This window comes from Coenobita brevimanus, chromosome 103 (assembly GCF_032717465.1).
Source record: "Coenobita brevimanus isolate Jiangsu-jjx chromosome 103, ASM3271746v2, whole genome shotgun sequence".
In the NCBI taxonomy this organism is placed as follows: domain Eukaryota; kingdom Metazoa; phylum Arthropoda; class Malacostraca; order Decapoda; family Coenobitidae; genus Coenobita; species Coenobita brevimanus.
This window is the reverse complement of record NC_137056.1, coordinates 770,001-783,514: the sequence shown is the minus strand read 5'-3', so window position 1 is coordinate 783,514 and position 13,514 is coordinate 770,001. Positions and strand designations below refer to the sequence as shown.

At 42.3% G+C, this 13,514-nt stretch overlaps 1 protein-coding gene across 1 annotated transcript in view; it reads left to right on the top strand.

Annotated features, from left to right (window-relative positions):
* The first annotated feature begins 4,444 nt into the window (after nucleotides 1-4,444).
* The window catches only part of LOC145415547 (lachesin-like), a 19,746-nt gene continuing 10,676 nt past the window's right edge, over nucleotides 4,445-13,514 (top strand). The window contains exon 1 of the mRNA XM_080284770.1: nucleotides 4,445-4,496. Coding sequence (XP_080140896.1) covers nucleotides 4,445-4,496 — 52 coding nt within the window. The remainder of the gene's footprint in view (nucleotides 4,497-13,514) is intronic.

The following is a 13,514-nucleotide window of genomic DNA, read 5'->3' as shown; positions in this document are numbered from 1 at the left end:
TTCGCGTGGTGGCACCGGCATGACTGGCTGGTGGAGCTGCCCGGTTATACAAACGTCCCCCATTCCACTCCCTATCTCCCGAAATGAGGATGGTGCACTGCAGAGGGAAAACATCAACCTGCAGTTCAATTGCCTGAGGTTGCAACTTCTTCCCATCTTCTCCCTCCCCTCCTTTTCTTCCCCCTCTTACCTCCCACCTCCTACCTCTCCCTCTCCTCCCTTCTCCCCTCTTCTCTCACCCCTCCTCCTTCCCCCTTCCCTCCCGCCCTTATTCTTGCATCATCATCCAAAATTCCTATTAGATACCTCCCCCACCCCCTTTCTCTCAGAGGAACAACAAAAAGGACCAAGATGCAGATGTCATCCACCCCATCTCAAAACCCCCCTCTCCTCACACCGCCTTTTAAGTACTTCAATCCAATATCATGGTATATTTCATTCCTGCTAGCACCAGAGCCTGAAGGAAATCTACTGTCAAGGGGATACTAACATTATATATATACAATTATGAATATATAAAACCTTGGGGGATGCGCTGAGGCGGTGGATACGGTTGGGGTGGGTGCAGCTATCAAATGTGCTCCCTGCTACTTCTTTCGGTAATTAATTAGTGGTAAGGTATCTCTGGACGCCTTTAGTCAGCACAGACTCACAGAAGTGGCGGAGTTATATGCAGCCTTCACGACCTCTTCAAGAAGGGATGCCTCAAAACTGAATAAAATACTCTGACAGGATAAATACATTCCATTAACTGTTACCGTAATGAATTAGCCCAATTTATCTTTACGTCACCTAACTCATAAGACAATGAGAGAGAGAGAGAGAGAGAGAGAGAGGGAGGGGGTAAAGTAGACAACACAAAATTAATAGCTATGCGTATTAGAGGGAGGGTTAAAGATGCTTAACTTCCATCCCTCCCCCCTACCCTCTTTCTTTCTCCCCTTCCCTCTCTCTACCTTTCTTTCCTTCCATTGTCCTCTTTCCTTCTCTCCCTCCTTCCCCAGTTTCTTCCCTGACTTCCTCCTCCATCTTACTTACTTCCTTGTTTGTTTGCCCCTATTCTTAATTTTTCCTTCTCTCGCTCCTTCCTCCTCCCCTTTATCTTTCATCCTCTCCTGCATCCATCTCTCCCTCCCTCCCATCCTTCCTGTCTTCCTCTCCCCACCTCTCTCCCTTCTTTCCTCCCCCCTTCCTCTCCTCTCCCCAATGAAGGAGAGAGGGGCAAGAGGAGGGGAAGAGGGAGGGGGATGGGTCGGGGGTAGGTGTGGTAGAGTAAAGGCTCACTGTTACTCGCGCTGCCACTCGTGACGGAAGGTGACTCCTACCACAATACCACACACTACACACACACTCCATACCACAATACCACACACTACACACACACACTCCATACCACAACCTCACCAACACATTACTACACTTTCTATCGCTTTCTTCCACACTAAACACACTTCACACTTTCTACCTCACTAATACATTATCACTATACCACACTTTCTGTACCACTGTTACTGCTTTTCCTGCCTCACCGATACACTTTTGGGCTTTCTACCACACTAATATACTACCACACCTACCACACAAAACGCTACCAACCTTTGCTAACATTATACACGACCACACTCTTAGCTATACACTTTTTCGTCCCCCTTAACACACTAATATGCAGTCACACTTTCCTAACACACTATTATACCATCATCTTTCTTTTTTATTACACACTAGCACACTTAACACTATCATACTTATCTGCCTCACACGCAACACTACACATAACACACACTGCTAACCATACACACCAGTCGAAACAATACCACACTGTACCCCACGCTGTCACATTACCTGTACCACATAAGTGCGATTATATACTCACTACAACACCACACTAATCATCTACCACAATACCATCACCACAACTACCATCATCATCAACTGCAACCACCACCCCAATCACCGCCACCACAACTATCACCAAAACATAGCATAACCAACACACACAAAAATAATTACACAAAACAGGTCCATACACACAAGCTTAAAATCAATTCTGTCATAACTCAAATTTGCTTCTGCAGGATGAACGAAGAGACAAGTAAGGTTTGCAGCACTCTCCCTACCTAGCCCATCCTGCAGAAACAATATTAACATTACACCACGTTCATTTCCATCTCATAATTCCCGTACGTGCATTTCCATAATTCCCGTACGTGCATTTCCATCTCCTAATTCCCGTACGTGCATTTCCATCTCCTAATTCCCGTACGTGCATTTCCATCTCATAATTCACGTACGTGCATTTCCATCTCATAATTCCCGTACGTGCATTTTCATCTCAAAATTCCCATAAGCGCATTTTTTTTTTTTTTTAATAATTCAATCTCATAATTCCCGTGCGCGCATATTTCTCACAATTAATATATCTGCTTCAACAGGAGGAACAAGGGATGGGGAAAAATTCAGTGTCTACATCTTAGTCTTCTGCAAAACCGAACATCTTACCCACCATCTTCCTCATATCTTAAGATATCTTTTTCGCGGACGATAGAGACAAGGGAGGAACGTGTACTCTCTCATTCCAGTTCTTCTTGTAAAAAAAAAAATATATACAAGGAAAGGGTCTTAAGTCTGTGCTCAAACCCCTTCAGCTTGAGGGCGTCAAATTTACTATATATTTCTGCTACTGACATTCTTCTACCACCTGGTTATACTACAATATCGCAAGGGACAGACGATTTTTGTCAGCCTGGGAGAGAGTAGCCTGGCAGTGAAGGGGTTAAGGAAGGCACCCCCCCCCAATCCATGCTGTGCCCAACGCGTCCCGTGTGCTAAATAAATCGTCTGGAGACAACAATAACTAAAGACAGGCTCGTAATGTTAACACTGTTCTCGCTACTGACAGACGGTTTTTTTCAGCCTGGTAGTGAAGGGGTTAAGGAAGGCTATACCAACCCCTCCCTTGCCAAAAGCGTCTCCTGAGCTCAATAAACTCGTCCGGAGATGACACGAATATATTTTTCTTAAACACCCTCTCGTCGGGTTGAAATGGCCCCCGAAATCCATGCTTAAAAAAAAAAGAAAAGAAAGAAATCAAAGAATATAGTTAAAGATATCTTCGTACTGATGGGATTAAATTAGACTCCGAATTCCATGGGTTACAAAAAGAAAAGGAAAAACTAAGTTGCGTAAAACAGGATGATTTTTTTTTTTCTTTTTTTTTTAGCGTGTGTGTGATTTAACTGGCAGAAAAAGAGGGATAACCAAAATTCTACGACTCTCAAATCCTTTCCATTACACTTCTTCGTATAAATGAACACTTCTTGGTGACTAGCATAATGGACACTACACTTCTTCGTGACATGCATAAATGAACACTTCTTCGTGACTAGCATAAATGGAAATTTCACCACTGCAACTTGTCAGTGATTTTCGTCCGTTTCCACCCATTTCCCGTGAGAGTAAGACAATACTACGGCTCAACATCCTTTCCATAGCACTTCTTCGTGACTAGCATCATAAATTTGTACTTCAATTACAGTTCCAGCGTTCAAAATGAATAGATGGTAATTTTTACGCCTAATTAAAATGAATAGAATTTATTACAAACCCAATCAATGAGAAATTTCCCTCGACATTATTAATTTATATACTTTTTTTTTTTAATTACTGAGGCAAAATAACGTATCAGTGGACATGATAGAAAAAGGGTTTAAACACAACTAAACCTATTACCACCACTATTACCTTTACTACAACAACTACCACCATTACAACTACCATCATCAGGCTGCCATAACTACCACTAACATCATTATCATCATCATCATCATCCCAGTCTATAATCTCACCTATGGATATCATTTACTACTACCACTACCAAAATTGTAACTACCAATATCACCACAACTACCACAACCACTGCCGACATTATAACTCTCCTTCCATAACCACAACCACAATCTTCAAGTCTACCATTACTACCACAATCCCTATCTTCCAACTACCACCATTCCAGCCGTCAAGGAGGAGTAACCACAACTACCACCATCGGAGTCACCACTACCACAACTACCATCATCTTCCCCGTTTCTCTCCTCTCTTGATTATTACATTTCTTTCACTTCGTTATATCTTACTCTTTTCCTCAATTTTTCTCTGGCTTTTTCTCTCTCTTCTTTCCTTCCCTAGTACCTCATTCATCTTTCTTCTCTCTCTGTTTCCTCCTACTCTTCCTCCTCTCCTCTTTCCTCCTCCTCTCTCTTCCTCCCTTCTCCTACTCCTCCATTTCTTCTTCCGCCTTCTTGCTTCAACTCATCCCCTCCTTCTTCCTTCATTTTCCTCTTCCTCCTTCCTCTCCTCTTCTTATCCCTCGCTCAATCTCTTCCTCTCTTTCTATCCTCTCCTTCCTCGTCGCTCTCTATCTCCATCTTCCTCCTCCTTTTTCAAGATGGCCGCTCTCCCCTTCCTTGCGTCCCTACTCATCGCCACAGCGTCAGCAGGTGAGTCAAGTGAGTCAGAACGTGAGTCAGTGAGGAGTCTAGTCAGTCCATCCAATACCCTTTCACTACGACGACGCCATTTATATTATTTCACTTATTTTTAATCCATTTTACTTATATGCTTAACAAAAACATGAAGGTCGTGAGTTGCAATCGACACCGAATGATATGCTTACACACACTGAGGAATAAAGATTCATGAGACGCCGCATTTGAGCTATCTTTAAACGCTAAACAAAAATGGAAAAATGTAAAGATCAAGGTAGAAGCTAAAATATGAAAAAAATGTATACATCAAAGTAAGATGTTAAAATTAATATGAAAGAAGGTGAAGATCAAGGTAAATGTTAAAATATAAACAGCGTGAAGTTCAACATAATGCACTAGAACAACTAAGACGAAATGTGAACATCAAGGTGTCTTCATAGTCGTTCTCAGATACATGCAATAAAATGATATAAAACCATTCTTTCTGTACCACCACATGTATCAGTATCGTCCCATTCCACAATCGCCACCAAGCGTGTGAATAAAAAGTGGAATTAACTTGTGGAGAGAACCGATTAAACTAGACAAATGAGGAAGGACACAATTTTTGTTTATACATACGACCATTAGCTAGTGATATATCAAGCTTTGGCAGGGAAAAAAGGATAAATGAGAGAGAGAGAGAGAGAGAGAGAGAGAGGGAAGACAACGATGATGATGATGATGCGCCTTTCGTTCCGGCTGAGTGGGTAAAACCGGACGCTAATCGTAGGACCGTAAGTAGTGACCGGATGTCGGCTATTACGCGGTCAAGTGGGGTATTAGTGGACGGGAAACAGAGATATTGAACGTGTGTGTGTGTGTGTGTGTGTGTGTGTGTGTGTGTGTGTGTGTGTGTGTGTGTGTCAGACCGACAGAAACACACATACACACACAGCCTACAGTAGTAGTAGTAGTAATTATAATCATCATCATCATTATCATTATCATTATTCCACAATCATTTGTGTTGTCATGAGGGGTAGAATGAAATCGTCTGAGTGTTATGAAGGATGGAGAATGATAACTGGCTGCGGAAGGTAGCTAAGAAGTGTGAACGTCGTGACTAAGGTTGCGAGAGGCAGACCTCAGGGATAATGGACTGAATAGGGAAGCTGCCGGAGATCGAGCAGAGTGAAGAGCCAGCACTGGGTAACCAAGGCCGACACATGCAAGCACACTGGAGCTTTGATGATACGATACGATAACCTCTTCCCCGTGACGTCACAAGCGAGTGGACTAGGCCATCTCTATAATACATAGGTCAGGCCAGGTGGGTCATGCCGTATTCACGACCACACCTCTCCACGGAAATATTACAATCGTCTACCTCTGATAAACGTCTTATACTTTACAGCAAGTTTGCCAACATTTCGTTCTTTTTGCAGCTTATTTCATGTAGCTCAGTGTGGGGACTTTGATGATGCTATGGTTCTATGCACTTTCCATACCACTTCCTCGTGACTAGCGCCATACTCTAGTGTGAATCTATTGTCAAATCTCGGAAATCAGCAATTCCTGGTCGCTGGAACAAAACGAGTTTAATTATTTTAAGGAATGCGAATAAATAAATATCTTGCTTTATTTAAAAACTCAACTGCATTCCAGGCTGATGGGTCGACGGGCCGAAAAGATTATTTTTTCATTTTTTTCTATGAATTGCTATCTAGATTTTACTGCTATACTGGTGCAAACGTTCATTATTTTTACTCTAACGTCCAGTCTTCTTTCTTACTGCATTACACCTTCGCTCTGAATTATACCTTAGCACCGTATTACACCATACCAAATTACACCTTCATACCGTACTACACCTAAAATTTGATGACGATATACTGAAGGTCTTGATGCTGGAAACACTGACTTTTTCACGATGAGGGTAATTACTACACTGTATTTAATTCCCAGCACTAGACATATTCTTAAGCTAAATGAGGCATTGGAGCTTCAGACAGGAAAGTATTCAATAACAATCACCTCTTCCAGTCTCTCTCCCCGTCCAGCCTCACCTGACCAACACACACACACACACACACACACACACACACACACCTGGGCTATGTCCGCTACTACAGGCTCATTCTACTGTATATTCAGGTGGCGTTTATGCATGGGTAATGACCACGGTGAGGAGACAGCAAAAGGTGAAGGAAGAGATGGCAAAAGGCGAAGCAAGAGATGACAAAAAGTGAAGGAAGAGACAGCAAAAACTGATGAAAGAGACAGCAAAAGGTGAAGGAAGAGACAGAAAAAGGTGAAGGAAGCGACAGCAAAAGGTGAAGGAAGAGACAGCAAAAGGTGAAGGAAGAGACAGCAAAAGGTGAAGGAAGAGACAGCAAAAGGTGAAGGAAGATATGACAAAAGGTGAAGGAAGAGACAGCAAAAGGTGAAGGAAGATATGACAAAAGGTGAAGGAAGAGACAGCAAAAGGTGAAGGAAGAGACAGCAAAAGGTGAAGGAAGATATGACAAAAGGTGAAGGAAGAGACAGCAAAAGGTGAAGGAAGATATGACAAAAGGTGAAGGAAGATATGACAAAAGGTGAAGGAAGATATGACAAAAGGTGAAGGAAGAGACAGAAAAAAGTGAAGGAAGAGACAGAAAAAGGTGAAGGAAGGGACAGAAAAGGTGAAGGAAGGGACAGCAAAAGGTGAAGGAAGAGACAGCAAGAGGTGAAGGAAGAGACAGCAAGAGGTGAAGGAAGAGACAGCAAAAGGTGAAGGAAGAGACAGCAAGAGGTGAAGGAAGAGACAGCAAGAGGTGAAGGAAGAGACAGCAAAAGGTGAAGGAAGAGACAGCAAAAGGTGAAGGAAGAGACAGCAAAAGGTGAAGGAAGAGACAGCAAAAGGTGAAGGAAGAGACAGCAAAAGGTGAAGGAAGAGACAGCAAAAGGTGAAGGAAGAGACAGCAAAAGGTGAAGGAAGAGACAGCAAAAGGTGAAGGAAGAGACAGCAAAAGGTGAAGGAAGAGACAGCAAAAGGTGAAGGAAGAGACAGCAAAAGGTGAAGGAAGAGACAGCAAAAGGTGAAGGAAGAGACACAAAAAGGTGAAGGAAGAGACAGCAAAAGGTGAAGGAAGAGACACAAAAAGGTGAAGGGAGAGACACAAAAAGGTGAAGGGAGAGACAGAAAAGGTGAAGGAAGAGACACAAAAAGGTGAAGGAAGAGACAGCAAAAGGTGAAGGAAGAGACAGCAAAAGGTGAAGGAAGAGACAGCAAAAGGTGAAGGAAGAGACAGCAAAAGGTGAAGGAAGAGACAGCAAAAGGTGAAGGAAGAGACAGCAAAAGGTGAAGGAAGAGACAGCAAAAGGTGAAGGAAGAGATGAGTTACTGGGAGCACGAGGAGGAGGTTTTGGAGAAAAAAAACACAAGGAGGAGAAGAAGGACGTGGTGAAAGGAGAGACAGAGGCGGCATAGAAGGAAGGAAAGGAGAAAGGAAAGAAAGAACGAGAAAGGGAGATGGAAGGCAAGAGGAGAGAACGGATGAAAGGAAATAACAGAGGGAAAGAAGGAAGAAAAGGGAAGAAAGGATGGAAAGAAGGAAGGAAATGAAGGAGTGGATGAAGGAAAGAGAGAAATAAAGAAAAGGGGAAGGAGGGAAGGAAGGAAAAGAATCACAGGTAAAAAATATGACTGCATTATCTGACATTTCTCTCTCTTACTTCACTTTTGTCATGTCTTTTCGCCTCCAAATATCAAACGAGGCGGTTATACACACACACACACACACACACACACACACACACACACACACACACACACACACACACACACACACACACACAGCATATCGCGTGTGCAATTTTCTCAGCATCTGTTATGAGGACATTTTTGAGAGAGAGAGAGAGAGAGAGAGAGAGAGAGAGCACCACAAGACAATATTACTCCTGTGACTAATCGCTTGTAAAGAAATACCGAGGTTTAATAAAAGCTTACCCTACCCCCCCCACACGTCTCTCTCTTTCGTACTCTTGTTTTCCTTTTATCTATCAGTCTATCTATCTGTTTATGCTTACAACTATCTATCTGTTACTCAATATCTACCCATTTGTTTATCTATTTCAATATATATTTGCCTATGTATTTAAATTTCAACTTTTGCATACAATTTTCTCCTTTCCATCCTCCCCCTTTCTCTTCTTATTCTTTAAAATTTGCAATATTTCTAGTGTCTCCACAGATTATCGGTATCATTGTCTTCCAAGTTCCTCTCTCTCTCTCTCTCTCTCTCTCTCTCTCTCTCTCTCTCTCTCTCTCCTATCATCTATTTACCAGGTCTTCCACAAAAGCACACTCCACCCTTCTCAACCAATTTCACTTTCACTTCTCTATACATTTCCAGTTCGTCCATCCATAAATCTCTCACTGTACTCAATAACCTGTCTATCTGCCTGTCTATCTATCAATTTCCTTCTAAGCCAACAAGCATATCTTTCTCTCCTTTCCCCTCTCTTACATCCCACCCACCCCTCACACACACACACACACACACTCCTAAGCTCTATCTCAAGCCCCGCCTTATGCCAACATTTCCATCTAATTCATCCAGCGTTACTAACACGTCACACACCAGCCAAATACTGGGTAAGTGGGCCATATACTGAAGGGAATATAAGGGGACAGTCCGGGTATCTGTCAGTTAGTCTGGATACCGTCAGTCAGGACAAAATGGCTCAGATTATAAAAGAACTAGTAGCAGTAATGGTAGTAGCAGCAGCAGTAGCAGTAGTAGTAAAGTAGCAATAGTAAGAGAACAGCAGCAGTAGTAGTAGTAGTAGTAGCAGTAGTAGTAGTAGTAGCAGTGGTGGTGGTAAAGAACAAGAAGAAAATCCTGAAAAACGGTATGCTTGCACGGTGAACAAAAACTCGTTCTGGATTGGAAAAAAAAGTGAGTTGAGACGAGATTATACGGACAGAAATACATCCGCATAAAGGAGGGTTCAGTCCAGGCATCAAAGGCACTCTCGATGTTAACAATGTGTCAGTCCGGTTAACATTTTCGTCAGTCCGGTGGAGAAATTGGGTGATTCCGGACAAGAGAAGATATGAAGAAGAGAAAATCCAGTGAGTGAAAAAATACGGTTTAAAATGGCATTGAATCCTTCCCCTCCCCCCCCCCAAAAAAAAAAAAAAAAGACCGCTGAGTAATCCATTAAAAATACCTGAATAAAAGAGTGAATCCGGATGAAGGAGTGTGGGAAGGTGTCGTCCATATGACTAAATCAGTAAATAAAAACAGATAGGGTAGGTACGGATAAAATGAATGTTTGGACTAATAAGAATCAGTTGGGGTAAAAAGAATCAGTTTGGATAAAAGGAAAAATTTTCGGATAAAAGGAATAGTCTTGGATAAAAAAGATAATCAATTCAGATAAGAGAGGGAGGGTGTGGCGGGGCTTGGCGGTGCGTTTTTTAATATTGGGATCGTTCTCTGTCCGCAAAGTTGAGCCACACAGCCAAACTTGTACGTGGTGTGTGTGTGTGTGTGTGTGTGTGTGTGTGTGTGTGTGTGTGTGTGTGTGTGTGTGTGAGAGAGAGAGAGAGAGAGAGAGAGAACCCCTCCTCCTAACCTCCAGCCTCTGATAACGAAGATAACCCAACACACTTCGTTATTAGACAAGTGTTTTCCGGCCTAGCCCCTTCCCTAGACGAGGCGTTAACGTTGATGAGTAAGGAAACGGTGTTCAGGGGTGAGAAGGAGACGGGAGGGAGGGAGGGGGAGAAGTAAACGAGAGGAAGGTGGGAGAGGTGAGGGAGAGAGGAAGAAGAGGCGAAGGGATAAAAGGGTGACGGAAGGAGGAAAAGGGGAATAAGAGAGAAAAAGAAGAAAGGGAGGGGTGAGGTCAGAAAACAGAGAGAGAGAGAGAGAGAGAGAGAGAGAGAGAGAGAGAGAGAGAGAGAGAGAGAGAATGTGGGACGGCAAAGAAGTGAGGATGTGAGAAACAGAGATGATATAAGAGGGAGATAAAAGAGGAGGGGAAAAAGAAAGGGAGGGGAAGCAGGATGGGGGATGGATGTGCGGTATGGAAGGGGGTAGGAGGGGAGGGGGGAAAAAGGAGGGGGAGGAGTGAGGGCGGGGTAAGGAAAAAGAGAGGTGAGCGGGAGGGGAGGAGGGAACAGCAAGGAGGGAGAAGGGAGAGGAGGGGAGAGAGTAGAGGGGAGAGGGAGGGAGAGATGGAGGGATGAGGAGGGTGGGAGAGGGGAAAGATTGGAGAGGAGGGGGAGGGAGGGGAAAAAAGTGAGGGAGGGAGAGATGGAGGGATGAGGTGGGAGGTCACCCTTACCAATCATAGTTTAGTGGCAGTAAATCAGACTGGGGAGGGGAGGGGAGGGGAGCGGGGAAAGGAGGGAGCAGGGAGGGGAAGGAGTGGGGGAGGGCGAGGTGGAGATAGGGAGGGGAGGGGAAAAGAAAGGAGGGAAAGAGGATAAAGTGGATGAAATGAGAGTGAGAGAAAAGTGCAAGGAGAGATATGAGGGATGAGAGAGAGGAAGTGTCGAGAAATGGGGGAGGGTGGCCAAGAGGTGAGTGGGAGTGAGAATAGGACACTGAAAGGAGAGAGAGAGAGAGAGAGAGAGAGAGAGAGAGAGAATGAAAAAAATGGAAACGAAAGTAGCAAAAGGCAGCACAATAAACACACACACACACACACACACACACACACACTAAAATCACACTTAAAACATTCACACAAGGCCAACTGAAACTTCATGTACTTACCAGCACCTCTCTTCTTCTTCTTAGCAGCCACACATCAAGCCTTCAGGCTATTCCATCTGTTGGCGAGAATGAAAAATGTTATTAAGAGATGTAGGTAAAAATCATACACTAAATTCATTCTCCACTACTTTGACTATTTCTTATCATGTCATTTCTTGTTACGAAGGGATTACGTACTCTCCATTATCCCATCCAGTAAGAAATAACATGGATTTTTTTTTTTTTTTTAGTTCTTGTTAGTGTTATATGATTTTACTAAACTCATTAATGACCTCTCGCAGCGAAGGGACTACTATCTCAATACAGCTGACTTAGTGATAGTGAAACTTGGCTGGCAATCACCGTAGGCTTTGAAAACCACACAGATCGAACGGTCCAGCCTTAACACCAATGGTAATAAGTGTGCCTGTTACTAATTTATAAGAATTACCAAACACACACACACACACACACACACACACACACACACACACACACACACAGAATGCAAATTTAATATAGCATTTCTTGTAGTTTTTCTTTTCATTCTTCGTCTACCTAATGATAATGATCATTATTACTACCAGTGATCCATCTCTTAATTAGAAGGATTATGGCTTAAGATGATTACTATGACATTTCCATTATCAATAACAATTCAAGCTACCAGAAGCAACTATGGACACTTAACCATCTCCAAAGAATCACCACAAACACCAAAACCAACTCACACAAACACAGAACCAATCCCAACACATTCCTATGCCACGTGCAAATATTCCCGCAATAAAAACATCAACTGGGAACCCCCACGGGAGGTGTTGCCATAAGGAGGATCTCTGACGCATTTTCTCCCCACACGTTGATGAATAGGGGTGATTTTCGTCAGTGTGCCCTGGGGCTTTGGAAGGGGGGGATGTTTGAAATGCTCTCCTGGGGTTGATAGCATATGTCACCACCCTTGTAGGTAGACAGATAGATAGCTGAACCAAAGGTAGATACAATATGTAGATATAGAATGGTATACTTTTCCAAGGGATAATAATGTCTGACTGACGCGAATATATATATATATATATATATATATATATATATATATATATATATATATATATATATATTTACACTCATACTTTGAGCTCAACTCTGTATACTAGTGACAACACAAATTTTACCAAATCCGTCATGAACCTACAGTTCAAAGAGTACCGCTACTTAATGACAGTAAGACAAATTTAAAATTATTGTAAATAAATAAATAAATAGCAATAATAATATAATATAATACCAGTTATAATAATGCACAGTTAAACTCCCCACATATTGCACATACAGGAATGCTCGTCTAAAAAACATGAGTACAGTAGGACGTGAAAAATGCAATACATTGTATATCAAACTTACAAAACCAAAGCCAAAACCACTAAACAATGCATGAAGAACATACCGCCCTTCCCAGAACCAGTCAAAATTGGGGAAAAAATGATATACTGTATTTTACAAAAACCGCTGAACGAAAACAAGAAATTCAATATCCGATCCCACAAACATATCAAACTGGAAAAAAAAAAAAAAAATGATATATAGTGCAGCAGGTGGAAGATATATGGAATCGAGGTTAAGAACTGCACCTACATCACAGGACCAATGGCCAAAGCTGAACGCAATAATATGAAAAGCAACGTTCAACGACTTTACACCCCATTCCTCAAAAAAAAAAATAATAATAATAATTCTTTTATAACTGAGAATTTTGAGTCCCTTCACTACGAGGTCTTAACCTAAAAATACAATTATGCTCTATTGACAAACATCGCACTTATGAAGGAATATATTGGTTGCACTAATAACCAACAACGATTTCACTGCTTTATATAAATTACTGGATAAAGCTTCTCATCCCTACACGATGCAATGTCTTACTTTCAGGCCAACAGTACAAATATTGGTGATAATCTACAAACAGGCCACACACAGTAAATAAATAAATAAACAAGTAAATAAATCAGACGGTTTTCATCAGTCTTTCCTACTGCCTATCACCTCTTACCATCATACTCTTGTTGGTTAAGAAAGCTCCCTAACACCTTTTCCCAAGCAACTTGTTTTGCCTATTACATCTTACCGTCCGTCTTACGCAAACCACTCCAATATCGCCATACTCTGCATACTTAACGTGCAAAGGGATATTAACCAGACGCACCCAAAAACAAATCGCTAAGGAAGAGGTGTTAGGGAGTCTCTCTACCCGATGAGAATAAGGCAATGTGTCCTCTCATTTGGAACTTAATGGATC